The sequence below is a fragment of the Leucopleurus acutus genome (assembly GCF_964270905.1).
Source record: "Leucopleurus acutus genome assembly, chromosome: 4".
NCBI lineage: Eukaryota > Metazoa > Chordata > Mammalia > Artiodactyla > Delphinidae > Leucopleurus > Leucopleurus acutus.
Window position 1 is genome coordinate 52673286 of NC_139146.1, and position 21456 is coordinate 52694741.

Genomic DNA, 21456 nt, shown 5'->3' on the forward strand with positions numbered 1-21456 from the left:
TGGTATAGTAGTTCTGTTGATCGCTTCTGCAGGCAGTTTTGGAATGCAACGTGAGTGCTGGATTCTGTTCAAATTTGAAGTTACTTAGGAGTTTCCTGTCCTTAATTTGGGGAATTTTTCCAGTGCTTTTTGTTACTCTTAGTTTAACATGGTTTGAAGCATTGTAGAGAGCTGACCATCTGCTTGCTCTCTCTCTCTCTTTTTTTTTTAATTACTGATAATCTGACTGAATGGCCTCACCTCCCTCACCTAATAAATGGTTTGCTTTCCATGAGGCTAAGGACTGGTAACAGCAGTCCATGGGAAACATGGTAGTGCACCCTCTTAAGGAAAATAACTTCTATGCTTATTTTTGTTTTGTCAACTAAAATTTATATTGATAACTAACATGATTTACAAGTCAGTTTTAAAAGATCTTCAAGTGCATAACTTCATGAAAAAACTGAATCTCATTTGTAAGAATCAAATGAACTTTCTGATTTGAGTTATTAAATATGATTCTAAGCCTTCTTAGTGGCTTTAGTGAATGTGCATATAATCTCTTGTTAAACCATAGCTAAAAAATCTGGTTATATACACTGACTACATTTTGAGTCAGCAACATTTATAAAATTAGATTATTGTTAGATCAGCCAGGTTGAAAAATAAAACTTAAGTTTGGATTTGATTTCTTCTGATTGCTTCTGGGAGATAGATTGGCAAAGCAACGTGAGTGTGAGTTTTAGGGTTGGACATATGAGACAATATCTGACCAACCTCTTTCAGTCTCAGATGCATTATGTTGAACAGATTAATGCTTAAATGTCTATGAGCCTCAATCTCCTCACCTGTAAAAGGAGGCAACTAGTCAGTCTTATGAGTGGTAAATCAGGATGAAATAAAATACCATTAAGTCCCTAGCATGATTCTTGGCATATTGGCAACAAATGTTAGCCCAATACCACCTCCTTCCTCCAGCAATATTTTACAACAATGTTGCATAGAACAAGTGTTGAAATTCCAGCTAGAGGGTCTAGATTGAAGGCCTAGTTCTTTTCTCATATTGCGTGTTTTCTTTGGTCAGTCACTTGACCACAGAGTGTCAGTTTTCTCCTCTGTAAAATGGCGTTATGAAAAATTAAATGAGATAATGAGTAAGTGTTACAGACCTAGGCTTTTATTCTTTCCTTTATTATCTAATGTATTTATATCCTGCCTTGTTTCCCAGTGATTAACATCATTCTTTATGTGCAAGGGAGGAACTGTACTTCAGGAACATTAACCTGATAGTCCAGAGTTTATTTGGAGGAACAGAGTGTAGGAAACATGGAGGAACAGAGTGTAGGAAACAATGTGTGTTTCCTCCCAGGAGGTTGTAACACATATAGAGCCTTTGAAAGGTTTTAAGCTGGAGGGGGAAGGGTCGGGGAGTTGCACTAAAGCGGTAAAATGATCAGTTTTAAAGATGGTTGTGGCTACAGTGATTTCATTGGACCAGGGCCCTTGTTTCTGTTCTTCATTAGTATTTTCCCAATTATGCCACTATTACCAGCTTTCTGAAGAGTGACCTACATTTTGTAGTCTGTATTCCCTACAACCTGCAATAAATCTAAATCTCAGGAATATGTAATTTTTCTGACAGTGGACCTGAAATGTTTTCATCAGTTGAATCTACCCTTTCAAACAGGAAATAATTTCTCTTTCTCTTTAGCACGTACTTTTTAGCTCTAGCTGGGAAACTTTGTTGTCTGCCATTCCTTGTCTATTAACCTTTGCACGAGCTGCCCCATAAACCCAGAGTATAACAGACCTCTCCCAGCTACTTTCTTTCCTTGGAAGCCCCTTTTATTGCTTGCTTTTATTAAAAGTTTCCTATCAGTCATCCTAAAGTAATGTTAACTGCTTTATGACATAAATGTATGTGTATTACTGATAATTTATCAGTTTTACTTCCTTTGTGTAGGTTGAGTATTAGTTCGTTCTTGTAACTATAGAGTGCCAAACTTGAAGTAGAAGTAGAATGAATTCTTAGATTTAAAATGTGATACATAGACTTCTTACTGTATCATTTAAGTAATGAAGTGTTTTTAATGTTTTTATGTAAGAAAGGTGGAGTGGGGTGAGGAGGAAGGAGGAATCAGGTAACCTGTCAAGGCAATCACAGAGAAACACTAAAACCTGATAGTTAGCCATGAATCTGTTCATTTATCTGCATGCTCTTCATAGAAGTAAGCTTTAGAAACTGTAACTTTTTACAGTTTAATGACTTCCATGGAATTAAAATGATTCAGTAATATTAACACCAGAAGGGGCATTGTTTGAAGGAATCCCTGTTGTGTCTATTAATGAGTTCCCTTTTATGCAGGTGTGTGGGTGATTTCCAGCTCTCATTCAACACAGAATAGTTGGTCAGAGGTGAACCTGGCACCTACCAAGTATTCAGACCTGTCTTTTAGGTTATTTTCATTCCTTGAGAAGAAAACTGAAGAATCAGTTGGGATAAAGAGATTTGTGGGCTTTGGATAGATCTCTATAAAGCAAGGGCTGTCACTCTGACCACTAAGCATGTACTCCTCCTCATTCACATCAGGGTCATATTAAAAATGTTACGTGGTAGTAGCAGTAGCTGCTTTGTTTTTCTTAGCCGTGGCAGCAATTAACACAGTGCACTCACTAGTGGCTTAACATACCAACACTTAAGTTCTTATTTTTTGTTTTTGTTTTTAAGTCATTGAAATTATGAAACTGTCATTCCAATGGAAGCATTATAGTTCTTCGGAACCATTATGATCTCAAAAGGAAAGGAGAATGATACAGATAAACTGGCTGAGGTGTTTTGAGGTGCATCGAAGTGTTCCAGCCTGTGGCTTGCCTTAACATGTTCTTGAAGTACCATGGCGTGGATTAAAAGGTATGCTTTAGAAATCTTCCAGTGGCCCCAAGGTCATGCGTAGAGTGAACACTCATGGTTCTATATTTAATTATTGCATATTTTAAGATATTTTAATATTTAGATTGCAGATGTGGTTATGGAGTTATGGCAAAAGTATTTTTTGTTGTAAAAAAACCATGTATCACAAGCTTGTTGAGTGATTCCCCACCCCCCTTTGAGATATGGTTATAGGAGACACTAGGGTAGATATTTTTGTTAGATTTTAATAGTAATGGGCTATAGTTTCTTTCACGAAATAGTTTAGTGATTATTCATATGTTAGTCTGTAATTATCTTTCTGGTTTACATCATAGACTAGTTCTCTGTAGTGCTGTCATTTCATGGTAGCCTGAACAGGAAATAATTGGATACAGTTCTTCAGTTGGAGTATTAATTTGACCAAACGAAATAATTTTTACTTGGACCATTTATAGTTTGTGCTTGTTTTTGTCTTTTACAAAGAATTTTTACTGAGAGGAAAATGAGTAATTCTTTACTAATACTGTGATTGTTGTCTCTTCACCACCATATGTATACAGTTAATCTTTCATGTGTTTGTGGTATGTAGTCCCACTGTTACTTGTGGTTGCTAGTAGTGGTAATTCTAGGCTTCATATTACCCACTTAACCATCAAAAATCTTTAAAGTTTTTATGTTCATAACATTTTATTTGAGTGATGTAGTCAAAACCATTTCTTAATTATTGGAAACCTTGGAAACCTAATTTTGTACTGTTTGCTTGCTACTGGATGTTTTCTTGGGGTAGTGGAAGTGAATCAACCCAGGGAGAATGCTGAGTTCATAAAGTTACATCGGGTTCAAAATTCTTTTATCTTTTAGGTAATGAAGGAAAACATGTTGGGAAGATAGATGTTTAAATCATGGATATATAAGTGTAATAGAAATACTTTGGTGCAGCCTGTAATTTTTATCAGTCTACCTTATGTTAAGATCCTCTTGACATGTCAGCAGTTAAATTATTAATGGAATTTAGTTATTAAACCTAAGACAAAACTGCTTTATATTAAATTCTGGTCTATAATGACAGTGAATCAAGTTTCAAGGTGAAGTCAGCTGCCTGTTAACCAAGTTCAACCAGGTATTTTATGTCCAATACAACAGTGTCTACTCTCCAAAAAGATGGTTTCTTTGGTTGGAGACGGTATTTGATACATTGTTTACAAAATATATTTCTCCATAATATTTGCTACTTCAACTTAAAAAGAAAATCTCTTTTTAGGGTAGTACTTGGGCATCTGTTTGTTTTGTTTTAATGCCACAGAGGATTCTTGATGCACAGCCAGATTTGGGAACTCCTTTCTCTTTGGAAGAGTTTATAGCTTGGTGGTTAAGAGCTTAGATTCTGCGGCCAGCTGATCTGTGTTTCAAATCTGGCACTACTTTTTTTGTTTTGACAGGTTGAAAGAATGATCTGGAAAAAAAATAAACTTGTGTATTAAAAATATAATACCGTAATTATATATTGCATTATATGTGTGTGTGTATATGTATGTATATATACACACACATATATATAAATAAATTCCATACACATTTAGTGTAGGATTGAGCATGCAAGAAGCCAGTGTTAGATTAACAGTGATGATTATTTTTATTTATTTATTTTTTAATTTATTTTATTTTATTTATTTTTGGCTGCGTTAGGTCTTTGTTGCTGCCTGCGGGCTTTCTCTAGTTGCGGCGAGTGACTTCGTTGTGGTGCACGAGCTTCTCATTGCAGTGGCTTCTCTTGTTGCAGAGCACGGGCTCTAGGCGCGTGGGCTTCAGTAGTTGTGGCTTGTGGGCTCTAGAGCACAGGCTCAGTAGTTGTGGCACACGGGCTTAGTTGCTCCGCAGCATGTGGGATCTTCCTGGACCAGGGCTCGAACCCATGTCCCTCGCATTGGCAGGTGGATTCCCAACCACTGCGCCACCAGGGAAGCCTGATGATGATTATTAAATGCCAGATCAGGAACCTCTTTTCTGCGGGATGAGATGCTATTACATTATTTATTTTCTTGAATCTTATACTTTCTTCTGTGATCTTCCTATAGTTAAATAAACAATCACTCTGACTAATGTTTTCAATTCTTTGAGCTTTTTTCTCATCAGTGAAAGAAGGTGGCCACTGGAGACTGGTAATTTATCTCTGGTCCTCTTATCCTGCTAGGTCGATTTGTGTGTCCTTTAAAGCTGTGTTTTTCAAATTGCAGGTTTCAGCCCATTCACTAGTGGGTCAAGAACTCGATTTAGTTGGTTAAGAACTCGATTTAGTGGGGGTTATGATCAGCATTAAGACATGTATTGTAATAGAAAATAAAATCAGTGCAGTGAATGTAGAAAAGAGCATTTTTTAAAAAAACTTGTTTCATTTTTTTAAAAAAGCTGAAATAAACAAGATATATGCACATTTATGTGTATGTTGCTTGGATCGTTTTGGTTCCACTCAGTGTATGCCTCCCATAGTCACGGATGTCCCTGAGATGTGGTATTAGGTTTATGTTGTTTTTCCTTGCTGAGAAAAAGCGACCAGGATAGGTTCCAGTCTGTGGCTTCTAATGGTATGCCATATTCTCTATATCATCTTCAAGGATCTTCCTACCATGCTTTGCGTTCCAGGAGAATATCTAAGGAGCAGGGAGAAAAGGGGAACATAATAGCAGCAGCTGATGAGTGGCATTAACTAAGGATATTTTATCAAGTAGAGTAATCTAGTAAACTGCCCCTTGGCATGCATTCTGTTAATGTGTTAATCAACTCATAGATCAGTGGTTTTCAAACTGCCAGTGGTAGCCCATTCTGGAGTCAATTCAATAAGTTGCTATCCTCCCCTACTCCCCCCCACCCTGCAAATTATATGAAGCAGAAAAGAACAGGATAGGAAATGCCATGAATGGATCATATGATATAGTTCTGTAAAACTCTTGTTTTGAGGGTATGTATGTGTACTGTATTGCAGACCTAAGTTCTGTTAATGATCATCTGGGAAACTGTATGGCACTCAGTCTTATAAATCCATATTGCCAAACTGACCTCAGCCAGAGAAGACTTCAGATATCTAAAACAGGATTGTTAGCTCAGTAGTTTTCTCTCTGACAGTAGGAAACAGTTAGCTATGAAACCTTGTTTTTTGTTGTGTTATTTGGGGTGTGTGTATGTGTGTGTGTTTTCTTGCTTGCTTGCCCTCGTAAATATTTAAAGGCTCATAGGTAAGAAATTTATAATATTTCCTAGTTGTGAAGGAATTTACTTTCTTTGCATTGATGAAAATGACCCATGCAATTAAAAAGTACCAAAAAACTGATGATACATACTAAAATCCACCCACTTCATTTTCCCATTCCTTGTATCTTAGGACTTTTTCATATACCAGGTACTTTTTTACTTCAGGAGGTAAATATAAAAGTTTAATGTTGCCAAAAAAATTAACCTTAAATTAGATACGTCACAAATATTTAAGGTAGTCAAATGTTAGAACTTCTGTTTTTGTGAGGATTTTGATAATATTTAAAATTTTATTTTTCTTGGATTAGTGCCTCTGCCTATTCCAGTATCCTCATAACAGCAGATATTTGCTTTACAGATATATTGAAGATGATCACAGAGTTTCTGGTGAATATTTTTTAAAAAGTAAAGCTTCAGAGTAGTACAGTATCAGCATATTCATGTTTTAAGATTGTGTTTGAAATACAGTTTCCTCCTTCCTAGAAAACAATACGAGAATGAAGATTTCTGGTAAATTGTTTCACAACAATGGAATTTGTACATTAGTTTTCTACACTCGGGAGTTGAACAATGGAGAAAAATCTTTGCCAAAATAAGAGGCCAAAAGATAATAAGTACAATTCATGTTTCTCTGCAAGTTCTTGGAAATTGAGTCAAAAACATATATGTTCCTGCTTTGAATTGGGTATGATGTATTAAACCTAGAAATTATCTTTTGGAATTACAGAAGATAGGTAAAGAAATCCCACCTCCCTCCCGCCCCGTGGGTTAACTGCCTTCACGTTGGTGGCTTGTCTTTGCGTCAGTGCGTAAAGACATACTGTTGCTAGTGATGCGGGCAGGGAACAAGAACCTGTGGGTTCAGAGAATGGGAGAGTTGAATCCCTTTTTTCTATTACTGTTTCCCCAAGTGTCCCCCCACCCCACCCCCAACCTGGTCTTCTCCCAGACTGTCCAACCTTTTCTCCTCTTATCAGTAGCATTGCTTAGCTTTTCATCATTATTTCAGTCATATTTACTTCCAACGTCATCACTTTCTGCCTCATGCTGCTTATCCTGTTGAGTGCAAGGTTTCATGTTGTCACTTCGTGGCATTTGTTTGTGCACAACCGTGTTCCTTTTACTTTGGTTATCATAACGCACAAGAGCAGCTTGTCATCTTTTTCTTTCAAAGATTTTTCCTCCTAAAGCGTAGTTTTTTTTTTTATTTTAAAAAATATTTATTGCTTTATTTGGCTGTGCCGGGTCTTAGTTGTGGCAGGCAGGATCTTAGTTGTTGCAAGTGGGATCTTTTGTTAGTTGCAGCATGCGGGATCTTTAGTTGCGGCACATGGGATCTAGTTCCCTGACCAGGGATTGAACCTGGGCCCCCTGCACTGGGAGCACGGAGTCTTAGCCACTGGACCACCAGGGAAGTCCCTGAAGTGTAGTTTAGGAAGAAACTAAACTACCTTCTAGTTTAGTTGGCCAAGAACTGAGAGAACTGACCGGAGGCAGCACCCCAACCGCAGGTCTAGGATTAGAAGAAAGAGCATGTTATAAATTACTGGGTCAGCTGTTAGATATGGCTCCAGTATACTTTTGGTTACCGAAAACAAGTCAAAAACACTCTCTAAGAATGAAGGTTAGATTCTTTGAGAGTATTTAAAAAGATGTTTTCGGGCTTCCTTGGTGGCGCAGTGGTTGAGAGTCCGCCTGCCGATGCAGGGGACACGGGTTCGTGCCCCAGTCCAGGAAGATCCCACATGCGGCGGAGAGGCTGGGTCCGTGAGCCATGGCCGCTGAGCCTGCGCGTCCAGAGCCTGTGCTCTGCAACGGGAGAGGCCACAACAGTGAGAGGCCCGCGTACCACAGAAAAACAATAAAAAAATTGCCTGCGTGAAATTGCTGAAGACTTACACCTGGTGTATGTAAGTTTTCCTAGCAATTAGTTTTAGACTCAACAAAATTACATGAAAGAACATAAACTTCTAAGGACCTCTTTTCGGCTGTATTGTTTGTAGCCCCATTTAGATCTTGATACCACTTCCTAATAGAATCTGCCAACAACATGGATTATCACTTTTTTTAAGTGTCAGCATACCACATTAAACTACATTGCTGTTGTAGTGCGAGTAACAGTAATTACCTATAGCATGGTGTCTTTGCAGGGCATTCTTTATGGGAAAAGTAGACAGTTTCATTAGGGTGAGGAAATTAATCATCGTTTTAGCTCTTTGGACTTGGTAAAATAGTTAATTCCTTTTTCTCTTATAAAATTTGTGAAGTTAGTATGAACTCGTTTGGTGGACCATTTATAATTTTTTCCTCCACTGTAGAAAATAACTTATTAGACATTTCAGATCAGTTTGTTCATAATCATTTGTTAATTCAAAATAGTTGGTGTAAATAATATTATAGTTTAAGAGCTACGATTTCATGACTTTTTTGTTATCCTTTTAGCAAGATGACTTGCTATTATTATGGTTCATTCGCTTAGTGAGCACACACTGTGTACAGAATTGCATTTGAAAACTTAATATTTTATGCAGTTGAGTCAATTTTAATTATGAACAATACATGCTTATAGTATTGGGCATATTTCTCTAATGTACACTAATGCCATTAAAACAAATTTGTCCAGCATAAAAGTTACAGCCTAAAAAAATCCCCTGTGCATCTTCAGTTTATTATGGAAACAGGTTGGCATTTTCTTCGTTACTGGGATACTTATAATTCTTTAAAGGCTCTAGATTTGACTAATTCCTAGAGCTGTTAACACAGTCAGATTTTCCTGGTTTATTTAAATGTGGCATCGTTCCGTTTTCCCTAGTTGGATTACTACAGCGTTTCATCCTTGAGAATCAGCAGTTCTGGTTTGCTGAGAAATAGTTTACAAGTTAAGAAGTGATTTTTCTGAAACATTTAAATAAATTTTCATATGATAGGTGGTTTGTTTAATGGATAAAAGCAAATAGAAGTTAAAATTGGGGAAAAAACAATTATTTTGCGAAGGCAAAGTAAAGTGGTTTAAAGACTAGACTATGGCTTCCTTATATATTTATATGTAATCTTCAATCCTAGTGTGATCAGTGTGTAATCAGAAACAGAGGAAAGTCCTACCTTGTGACTTTGAGCTTCAGTTTTCCCTTCTAAGTTTGAAATAATGCCTATCAGAATTGTTAATGAGAGTTAAATGAGAGCATATATAAGTGGATATATTCTGTTTGTTTTTATGTGCTTGTCTGTTTTACTGCATGAGGCCAGTTTAGGATGCTATGGATATAAAAGTTGTAATAAGAGCTTCATCTAACCTTATGGAATCAGGGAGTGGAGATATAGAAGATAATTTGGGAATGCAGCTGATAGCATTTGTCAGTGAATTGCTTGTGATGGAAGGCAAGAATGAGGGGAAGAGGTCAATAATACTAGTACTGTAGAGAAGAGAGACCACAGTGTCTTTAGGGAACATGCATGTGTAGAAGTTGGTTAGAAAGGAATGTTAAGAATTAGCTGCTGCAATGGAGCAACTCATCTTTTTTTTTTTTTTTTGCGGTACGCGGGCCTCTCACTGTTGTGTGGCCCCTCCCGTTGCGGAACACAGGCTCCGGACGCGCAGGCTCAGCGGCCATGGCTCACGGGCCCAGCCGCTCCGCGGCATGTGGGATCTTCCTGGACCGGGGCACGAACCCGTGTCCCCTGCATCGGCAGGCGGACTCTCAACCACTGCGCCACCAGGGAAGCCCGAGCAGCTCATCTTTAAAGAAAAACTGTGCCCTCATATTTTCTAGTTAGACAGCTGATGTTAGGGGCAGTTGACTAGCCAGTTAACTAGTAAATTTGTAACACAACAGCTTTACATAATTTGAACTCATAGCACAGCAAAATACCAAGTAAGTATATAGCATGAATGGCCCAAACTGTGACAGTTAAATCTACACCTGCTAAGAGTATAGACTTGTTTTCCTCATTGCTGCTATCAAATCCCAAGGCTTTTGCCTCCTGTTCTAGTGTTTTACTACTATAATTTACTCATGGTCTATACTTTTAATCACTTTATGGTGATTCTCAATTCAGAATCTTTCTTTTGCCTGTGCCGAGCCAAGGCTCCTCAGATGTTGTTGAAGTATTAGGCTGCCTATTGTACCACCCAAGGCAAAGCAGTTTGCTGCCAGATTTTGTACCATCAACCTCCGTGCCCGTGTTGTGTATTCCCCTTGCAGAGCCCCATGGCCCCTCCTTGTGAGGCTTGCCTGAGCAGATGCTAGCTGCTGGGCCTGCCTTTTTGGTCCTAGCAGTGTATGAAAGCACGACAGGTTAATGGCTCAGATAAGGTTTGGCAGAAAAGCCATTCTTTAAGCTTTGAATTGTGGTTAAGACCACTTCTTCAGAGTGGTTTTTGGCTTTACCACAAAAATTAGGTTTGATCGTTATAACATGACGTGATAACAGAAAGTTAAGTTACGGTTCAAAAGAAATGTATTGTTTTGGGTATAAACACTCAAGCAGAAAGGCATTTCCTTATTCATGCAGTGGTGTTATAAAAAACGGTCTGGAAATCTTTTCTTCCCTATTCTGAATATACGAATTTTGACCACCTTATTATTTTTGTTTATTGAATAGTCTCCCTTCACTGTCCTATTTTGCATGTTTTAAAATGATAATTGCCATCTTTTATTTTTTTTCCTTAGGGACAGGCTTCTTTGAAAAGGTTTAACTCCTTGTAAACCTGAATCGTAGTCTTTCCTTTATGAATTAGACCTTATTTTGGTTACACATCCATAAATGTTCTGGTCTGTGTTATTTAAAAGGGAAATAGGGGCTTCCCTGGTGGCACAGTGGCTGAGAGTCCGCCTGCCGATGCAGGGGACACGGGTTCGTGCCCCAGTCCGGAAGGATCCTACATGCCGCGGAGCGGCTGAGCCCGTGAGCCATGGCCGCTGAACCTGCGCGTCCGGAGCCTGTGCTGCGCAACGGGAGGGGCCACAAGGGTGAGAGGCCTGCGTACAGCAAAAAAAATAATAATAAAAGGCAGATGCACTGCAGAATTCAAATATTTTAGAATACCAAACTGTATCCTAGAGGTTTGGCTATTTAAGAAATTGGCCAAAAAATGGTTTGATAGAGGTTGGGCTGGTACTGTCTTTATAATTTTTAGAAAATTGAATTTTCTACGTATTCTTGGTCCTTTTCAACTCAGAAAAAAAATGTACTTTGTGAAATTATGATTGATAGGGTAGACACTATCACATGAACAATATAACATATTGTCTTTGTGCAGGGAATACGAAAGAGTAATCATCAAAAATTTGACCTACAGATATGCGTGAACATGTGTGTCTGTTTATGCAATAGCTAAGATATGCTCCCACAGCAGATGTCTTTAGACTTCCTCAATTATATGCATTTATAGCTTTAGAAAATATTTTTTCACTTTCTAGTAATCAAAGAAAAAATTATCCTTTACAATTATAAAATTTAGTCAGTAGCGGAAGTATTGGGAGTGTAATGAAAGGTTTCCTTTCAGGTTTTTTGTTGACCCCTCACTGAAGCAAAACGGGTCTATACTATAGCATAGAAACTTTTAGGGTCAGTTAGTACATTTAATAATCTTTTCATAATTTTTATATTCATACCTCTGCATATGTTAGTATCCAGAATTGAAGTGTAATTAAATTCTATCTTACTGCAGACTACATGGAAAATCATGGACATTATACTCTAGTTACATTTTTTTTTGAATTTTATTATTTTTTTTTTTATACAGTAGGTTCTTATTAGTCATCCATTTTATATACATCAATGTATACATGCCAATCCCAATCTCCCAGTTCATCACACCACCATCCCCAACCCCCTGCTTTCCCCCCTTGGTGTCCATACGTTTGTTCTCTACATCTGTGTCTCTGTTTCTGCCCTGCAAACTGGTTCATCTGTACCATTTTTCTGGGTTCCACATATATGCGTTAATATATGATATTTGTTTTCCTCTTCCTGACTTACTTCACTCTGTATGACAGTCTCTAGATGCATCCAGTCTCTACAAATGACCCAATTTCGTTCCTTTTTATGGCTGAGTTATATTCTATTGTATATATGTACCACATCTTGTTCATCCATTCATCTGTCGATAGGCATTTATGTTGCTTCCATGACCTGGCTATTGTAAATAGTGCTGCAGTGAACATTGAGGTGCATGTGTCTTTTTGAATTATGGTTTTCTCTGGGTATATGCCTAGTAGTGGGATTGCTGGGTGATATGGTAATTCTGTTTTTAGTTTTTTAAGGAACCTCCATACTGCTCTCCATAGTGGCTGTATCAATTTACATTCTCACCAACACTGCAAGAGGGTTCCCTTTTCTCCACACCCTCTCCAGCATTTGTTGTTTGTAGATTTTCTGATGATGCCCATTCTAACTGGTGTGAGGTGATACCTCATTGTACTTTTGATTTGCATTTCTCTAATAATTAGTGATGTCGAGCAGCTTTTCATGTGCTTCTTGGCCATCTGTATGTCTTCTTTGGAGAAATGTCTATTTAAGTCTTCTGCCCATTTTTTGATTGGGTTGTTTGTTTTTTTAATATTGAGCTGCATGAGCTGTTTGTATATTTTGGAGATTAACCCTTTGTCTGTTGATTCGTTTGCCAATATTTTCTCCCATTCTGAGGGTTGTCTTTTCGTCTTGTTTGTAGTTTCCTTTGCTTTGCAAAAGCTTTTATGTTTCCTTAGGTCCCATTTGTTTATTTTTATTTCCATTACTCTCGGAGGTGGATCAAAAAAGATCTTGCTGTTATTTAAGTCAAAGAGTGTTCTTCCTATGTTTTTCTCTAAGACTTTTATAGTGTCTGGTCTTGCATTTAGGTCTCTAATCCATTTTGAGTTTGTTTTTGTGTATGGTGTTAGGGAGTGTTCTAATTTCATTCTTTTACATGTAGCTCTCCAGTTTTCCCAGTACCACTTATTGAAGAGACTGTCTTTTCTCCATTATATATCCTTGCCTCCTTTGTCATAGATTAGTTGACCATAGGTGCATAGGTTTATCTCTGGGCTTTCTATCCTGATCCATTGATCTATATTTCTGTTTTTGTGCCAGTACCATATTGTCTTGATTACAGTAGCTTTGGAGTATAGTCTGAAGTCAGGGAGTCTGATTCCTCCAGCTCCCTTTTATTCCCTCAAGACTGCTTTGGCTATTCGGGGTCTTTTGTGTCTCCATACAAGTTTTAAGAATTTTTTGTTCTAGTTCTGTAAAAAATGCCATTGGTGATTTGATAGGGATTGCATTGAATCTGTAGATTGCTTTGAGTAGTATAGTCATTTTCACAATATTGATTCTTCCAATCCAAGAACATGGTATATGTCTCCATCTGTTGGTATCATCTTTAATTTCTTTCAACAGTGTCTTATAGTTTTCTGCCTACAGGTCTTTTGCCTCCTTAGGTAGATTTATTCTTAGGTATTTTATTCTTTTTGTTGCAATGGTAAATGGGAGTGTTTCCTTCATTTCTCTTTCAGATTTTTCATCATTAGTGTATAGGAATGCAAGAGATTTCTGTGCATTAATTTTGTATCCTGCAGCTTTACCAAATTCATTGATTAGCTCTAGTAGTTTTCTGGTGGCATCTTTAGGATTCTCTGTATAGTATCATGTCATCTGCAATCAGTGACAGTTTTACTTCTCCTTTTCCAATTTGTATTCCTTTTATTTCTTTTTCTTCTCTGATTGCCGTGGCTAGGACTTCCAAAACTGTGTTGAATAATAGTGGCGAGGGTGGACGTCCTTGTCTTGTTCCTGATCTTAGAGGAAATGCTTTCAGTTTTTCACCATTGAGAATGATGTTTGCTGTGGATTTGTCGTATATGACCTTTATTATGTTGAGTTGGGAGTTTTCCTCCCTCTGCAGTTTTTTGGAAGAGTTTGAGAAGGATGGGTGTTAGCTCTTCTCTAAATGTTTGATAGAATTCACCTGTGAAGCCATCTGGTCCTGGACTTCTGTTTGTTGGGAAGATTTTTTTTTTTTTTTTTTTTCCGGTACGCGGGCCTCTCACTGTTGTGGCCTCTCCCGTTGTGGAGCACAGGCTCCGGATGCGCAGGCTCAGCGGCCATGGCTCACGGGCCCAGCCGCTCCGCGGCATGTGGGATCCTTCCGGACTGGGGCACGAACCCGTGTCCCCTGCATCGGCAGGTGGACTCTCAACCACTGCACCACCAGGGAAGCCCTGTTGGAAGATTTCTAATCACAGTTTCAATTTCATTACTTGTGATTGGTCTGTTCATATTTTCTCTTTCTTCCTCGTTCAGTCTTGGAAGGTTGTACCTTTCTAAGAATTTGTTGATTTCTTCCAGGTTGTCCATTTTATTGGCATATAATTGTTTGTAGTAATCTCTTAAAATCCTTTGTATTTCTGCAGTATCAGTTGTGATTTCTTCTTTCATTTCTAATTTTGTTGATTTGAGTCCTCTCCCTCTTTTTCTTGATGAGTCTGGCTAATGGTTTATCAATTTTGTTTATCTTCTCAAAGAACCAGCTTTTGGTTTTATTGATCTTTGCTATTGTTTTCTTTGTTTCTATTTCATTTATTTTTGCTCTGATCTTTATGATTTCTTTCCTTCTGCTAACTTTGGGTTTTGATTGTTCTTCTTTCTCTAGTTCCTTTAAGTGTAACATTATATTGTTTATTTGAGATTTTTCTTGTTTCTTGAGGTAGGCTTGTATAGCTATAAGCTTCCCTCTTAGACCTGCTTTTGCTGCATCCCATAGGTTTTGGATCGTCGTGTTTTCATTATCATTTGTCTCTAGGTATTTTTTGATTTCCTCTTGGATTTCTTCAGTTATTTAGTAACGTATTGTTTAGCCTCCTTGTGTTTGTGTTTTTTACGGTTTTTTTCCCTGTAATTGATTTCTAATCTCATAGCGTTGTGGTCAGAAAAGACGCTTGATATGATTTCAGTTTTCTTAAATTTACTGAGGCTTGATTTGTGACCCAAGACGTGATCTATCCTGGAGAATGCTCCGTGCGCACTTGAGAAGAAAGTGTAATCTGTGGTTTTTGGATAGAATGTTCTATAAATATCAGTTAAATCTATCTGGTCTGTTGTTGCATTTAAAGCTTGTGTTTCCTTAATAATTTTCTGTTTGGATGATCTGTCCATTGGTATAAGTGAGGTGTTATGGTCCCCCACTATTGTGTTACTGTCCATTTCCTCTTTTAGAGCTGTTAGCAGTTGCCTTATGTGTTGAGGTGCTCCTATGTTGGGTGCATATATATTTATAATTGTTATATCTTCTTCTTGGATTGATCCCTCGATCATTGTGTAGTGTCCTTCCTTGTCTCTTGTAACATTCTTTATTTTAAAGTCTATTTTATCTGATATGAGTATTGCTACTCCAGCTTTCTTTTGATTTCTTTTTGCATGGAATATATTTTTCCATCCCCTCACTTTCAGTCTGTATGTGTCCCTAGGTCTGAAGTGGGTCTCTTGTAGACAGCATATATATGGGTCTTGTTTTTGTATCCATTCAGCAAGCCTTTGTCTTTTGGTTGGAGCATTTAATCCATTCACGTTTAAGGTAATTATCTGTATGTATGTTCCTATTACCATTTTCTTAATTGTTTTGGGTTTGTTTTTGTAGGTCCTTTTCTTCTCTTGTGTTTCCCACTTAGAGAAGTTCCTTTAGCATTTGTTGTAGAGCTGGTTTGTTGGTGCTGAATTATCTTCGCTTTTGCTTGTCTGTAACCCTTTTGATTTCTCCATCGGCTCTGAATGAGATCCTTGCCGGGTAGAGTAATCTTGGTTGTAGGTTCTTCCTTTTCATCACCTTAAATATGTCCTGCCACTCCCTTCTGGCTTGTAGAGTTTCTGCTGAGAAATCAGCTGTTAACCTTATGGGAGTTCCCTTGTATGTTATTTGTCGTTTTTCCCTTGCTGCTTTCAATAATTTTTCTTTGTCTTTAATTTTTGCCAATTTGATTACTGTGTGTCTCGGCATGTTTTTTCTTGGGTTTATCCTATATGGGAGTCTGCACTTCCTGGACTTGGGTGGCTGTTTCCTTTCCCATGTTAGGGAAGTTTTCGACTATAATCTCTTCAAATATTTTCTCGGGTCCTCTCTCTCTCTCTTCCCTTCTTGTATCCCTATAATGTGAATGTTGTTGTGTTTAATGTCCCAGAGGTCTCTTAGGCTGTCTTTATTTCTTTTAATTCTTTTTTCTTTATTCTGTTCTGCAGCAGTTAATTCCACCATCTGTCTTCCAGGTCACTTATCCGTTCTTCTGCCTCAGTTATTCTGCTATTGATTCCTTCTAGTGTATTTTTCATTTCAGTTATTGTATTGTTCATCTCTGTTTGTTTGTTCTTTAATTCTTCTAGACCTTTGTTAAACATTTCTTGCATCTTCTCGATCTTTGCCTCCATTCTTTTTCTGAGGTCCTGGATCATCTTCACTATCATTATTCTGAATTCTTTTTCTGGAAGGTTTCTTATCTCCACTTCATTTAGTTGTTTTTCTGGGGTTTTATCTTCTTCCTTCATCTGGTACATAGCCCTCTGCCTTTTCATCTTGTCTATCTTTCTGTGAATGTGGTTTTTGTTCCACAGGCTGCAGGATTGTAGTTCTTGCTTCTGCTATCTGCTCTGTGGTGGATGAGGCTATCTCTCTAGTTACATTTTAAACCAAATTTATCATTGTGTCAATTTGGGCAAGGTGGTTTCTAAGCTGATCTTGTAATGCGGATAATAGCACCTACCTTAATAAGATTGACGTGTGTGTGTGTGTGTGTGTGTGTGTGTGTGTGTGTGTGTGTGTGTGAAGTGAGATATGCATGCACAGTGCATAGCCTGATCCTGCTGTTGTAGTGTATTCTGTCTGCATAGGGATCATGTTTCTTATTTGCTGTTGTATGTTCCAAGTGTCTACTACAGTGCCTAACATACAGTAGGCACTTTAATATGTTAAATGTTAATGAAAGAACAAAGGAGTGAGACTGTAGGAAAACAATTAATTATGCCACTCTCTCTGTCCTTCTTCTTCTTCTTGGTTTTAGTTGAGGGAGACATAGGAAGCCAGTTTAAAAATTAACAAATAGGAAGATTCTAATCCTAGTACACATTCAACCTTTTTCTGTGACACTGCATAATTAGTGATTTTTTTTTTTTTAAGTGCCTACTCTGGAATAGGTTTGCCCCAACAGAGGACCATAGTTGATCCTGATTTTTTGCCTACTAATTAGGAGAGGAGATTGTAAATTCTGATCTGCAATTTGGATGGAGAGAAGAAGACCAATTTTGTCAGGACTTATACCCTTATACTAACCTTTCTTGATATGAAATACATACATTCGGGAATGGTATAGCCGAGGACTAGAAATCACTGGCTTCTAAATTTTGATGTTAAAATACAATTTGAAGACAAGAGGAATAAAGTCTAGGAAAGAACTTTTTTTCAAAACCATCCATTCATTCAAGAAACTTAGATATTTATATATCTAGAAATATATTTATCAATTAAAGTAATATACCTACAGAAAAGCAAAGCACACAAATCATAAATGTACAATAAAGTAAATTTTCACAAAGTGAATATACATGGGTGACCATCGCACAGATGAAGTTACAGGATATTACTAGCTCTTCAGGGACCCTTCTTATAGCTCCTCCTAGTGTCTGTACCTCCCTCTCAAAGGTAACCTGTACTCTTGTGAGTACAGTAGATTAGTTTTGCTTTTTTTGTTTTGAATTTCATATAAATAGAACCATACAATTCTTGTACCTTTTTGAATCTGACTTGTTTTGCTAGTAATCAACATTATTGCATATGTAATGATAATTTGTTCACTTTCATTACTGAATAGCACTCTATTGTATGATTATTCTATAATTTATTTGATCCTTTGACAGTGGTCATTTGAGTTTCTGATTGTGGTTATTATGTCTGATGATGCTGTGGACATTGTTGTAGATGTCTTTTGGTACCCATGTATACACATTTGGAGGGGTATAGCATTCTTACTACTTTTGAACATGTGCAGTAATAATCTCAAGTCAACAAGCATGTATTTTAAACTGTTGTCAATGGTTTATCAGTATCACTATATTCTCAGGTGTACTTTCATTAAGGAAAAGTCTTGGGCCTTCATGTACCACCTCATTGCATGATGTTGCTTCTGAGGCTATTCCATTCCACAGGCTGAATCAATTAATTTAGAGAGAGGTCCACTGGACCTAACTTTTACAGGGAAATATTTTTTTCTACTCATACTTTCCGTGTGATGGGAGCTAAGTAGTACAATGCCTGGTTTCTCTCTACCAAGTTTAATCCTTTGATTCCTCAACAGTTACTTGGAAATTTTTATTTCTAGGGTGTTAGGAATCAATATAGAGCCCAGCTTTAAAATTGCAGTCTTTTGACTTAGTAGCTTTCTTTTTTAACTGAAAATCACCTATTTTTCCATAGTTTGTTTATTCCATGGAGGCAAGAACTTACTTTGAGAGGTCTCCTGAAATGTAACTTATTCATCTTCCTTATATCCTTCCCCACTAAAAATCTCTTTGGCCCTTTCTCCTATAGTCAAGCTTCCCTTCCAGAAACCATTGATGGTCACTTCTTGGGGATCTGATCTCTCAGTGCCAAACACCTGTCCTGAACAGTGGTTAGCATATAGGTAACTGGATCCCTTCCTAGATAAATGAACTACACACTAAATGTTGCATACCTTTTCAAGAATAGGACCCAAGGAGAACAGAGAAGAAATCCTATTATGGATAGTTATTATCTATGGCTTTCTAAATTTCATTTTAGATAAGGGGATAAGGGGGGAAAAGCCCCATTTACTTTTATTGGCTTTTTTTTCCTTCCTTTTTTTTAAAAAGTCTCACTAGGATTGGAAAGAGCATTTCAAAAGATGAGAGAAAATTAATAACTTCTGATTAATATCAGATTTCTTTCTTCCTGCAAAGAATTTTCAAATGACTTCAGAGAACTGACACCCTTAACATCTTTGGCAGAAGTTTTGTGGAGAAAAAAGATCTTCACTGCTTATAATTTGAGGTAGGGGTGAGAAGTAATGAGGGGGTGCAAGGACAAAAACTATGTGATTTCATCTCATGTACAAGCTGCTTTCCATGATCACTTGGCATTTTCCATGGGAGATGTTCAGCTCCAAACAGTCTTCGATGGATTGTTTGCATGCTTTCTGGGCTGCGCTACCTTGGGAGGTGTAGATTCTAGGACAGATTTCTCTCTTTCCTTTTGTATCTTTGCCTTGATGGTAGTAGGAACCATTTTTATATATGTACATATACTCCTCATGGTTTTCTTTTGTTTGTTGTGGCACCCACTTGTTTGTTTTTTTCTAAGTTACTGGACAGCTGCCGCCACCTAACCAGGCAGTAACATAGGATACCCCTCAAAGCTGAGCTATTATCCCTCACTAAGCCATAGTTTAAGCAAAACTAAATGTACTACTTGAGTGGTAGAATATATATAAAACATAAAATTTACCATTTTAAACATTTTTAAGTATGCAGTTCAGTTGCATTAAGTACATTCATATTATTGCACAACCACCATCACCATCCATCTCCAAAACTTTTTTATCGTCCCAAACTGTACCCATTAGACAATAACTTTCCATGCTCCCTTACCCTCACCCCTGGCATCAGTCCGTGGCAACCACCATTCTACTGAATTTGAATACTCTAGGTCCCTCATATAAGTGGAATCATAGGATATTTGTCCTTTTGTGTGTGTCTTATTTTATTTAGCACAGTGTATTCAAGGTTCATCCATATTGTACGTAGCGTATGTCAGAATTTTTTTTAAGGTGGAATAATATTTAATTGTATGTGTATACCACATCTGTCCATCCATCGGTGGGCATTTGGGTTATTTCCACCTTTTGCCTATTGTGAATAATGCTGTTCTGAACATTGGTGTACAAGTATCTATTTGAAATTCTGCTTTTACTTCTTTTGGGTATATACCCAGAAGTGGAATTGGTAGATCATGTAGTAATTGTACATTTAATTTTGGAGATATTGCCGTACTGTTTTCCACAGTGGCTGCACCATTTTATATTTCCACCAGCAACATACAAGGGTTCAAATTTTCCCACATCCTCACCAACACTTGTTATTTTTTGTTTTTTTTTGATAATAGGCATCCTGATGGGTGTGAAGTGGTATCATTACGGTTTTGATTTGCATTTCCCTAATGATTAGTAACGTTGAGCTGCTTTTATGTGCTTATAGGCTATTTGTATATCTTCTTGGAGATACGTATCTTCTTATCTCTTCAAGTCCTTTGCCTATTTGTAAATCAGATGTTTTGTTGTTGAGTTATAGTTCTTTATGTATTCTGGATATTAATCTCTTTGTGAGATGTATGATTATATATATTTTAAAGCAATATAAATATGTATTTGTCTTGAAGGGCCTATTTCAGTTTTACCATGTTTCTTAGGGTAAATATTCAGTAATCCACTCTTGAAGCAGTAGTGGTGTTTTGTCCATATTTGTTAGGGCAAATAGTCAGTAATCCACTCTTGAAGCAGTAGTGGTGTTTTGTCTAGTGCTTACTCAGGGCCTAGAACTCTTTTTGGTGCTGTACACTTACGAACTTTTAAAATTCTTGCAAGAATCCTACATGGACATACTTTCATCTGTGTTTTCAGCTGAGAAAAATGAGACACAGAGAGTTTAAGTAACTTCCACTAGTTTGCTTTAAAGGTGGAATGTGAGCTTAAGCAATCTAGCTCCTGAGTCCATGCCCTTACCGCAATATGTGGCTGCCTGTCCCATGACTTGCATTGGTGACAAACTGTGTGTGTGCTCTCATCAGATGATGCTTTTCACCTCTTAAACACTGTCTTAAAAGGCAGTGCATAAGATCAAGTGAGGTGTCTGAAGAAGTTCTTAGCAAAAAGTAAACAGACGGTTAAGATTGGAGCCTCTTTAAAATTCTTTATGTTGCGTTATGTTTTCTTTTTTTGGAAGTATGTTTTCCATAAAGGTGTGTTCTTTATTTGGGTCTGGAATACTTTTTTCTAAAATGTTTCCCCTAGTGAAATTTGCTTACTGAGAACATTTTGGGGGTACATTTTTTTTTTAACATCTTTATTGGAGTATAATAGCTTTACAATGGTGTGTTAGTTTCTTCTGCTTTATAACAAAGTGAATCAATTATACATATACATATGTCCCCATGGGGGTAAATTTTTAACTTACATGTTTTTCTCTGTTTCTATTTTTTTTTTTTTTTTTTTTTTGGCGGTACGCGGGCCTCTCACTGTTGTGGCCTCTCCCGTTGTGGAGCACAGGCTCCGGATGCGCAGGCTCAG

General features: G+C 37.4%; 1 protein-coding gene across 2 annotated transcripts in view; it reads left to right on the forward strand.

Annotated features, from left to right (window-relative positions):
- The window catches only part of LOC309961460 (recombining binding protein suppressor of hairless), a 112063-nt gene that overhangs the window by 39651 nt on the left and 50956 nt on the right, over window positions 1-21456 (forward strand). The window contains exon 1 of one of the 2 annotated variants that reach the window (XM_082838742.1): window positions 1960-2890. The exons of the other annotated variant lie outside the window; for it this stretch is intronic. Within the exon in view, the coding sequence (XP_082694868.1) occupies window positions 2874-2890 (17 nt within the window). The 5' untranslated portion in view covers window positions 1960-2873. Of the gene's footprint in view, window positions 1-1959; window positions 2891-21456 lie in introns of those variants that run through there. 2 annotated transcript variants of the gene reach the window in all.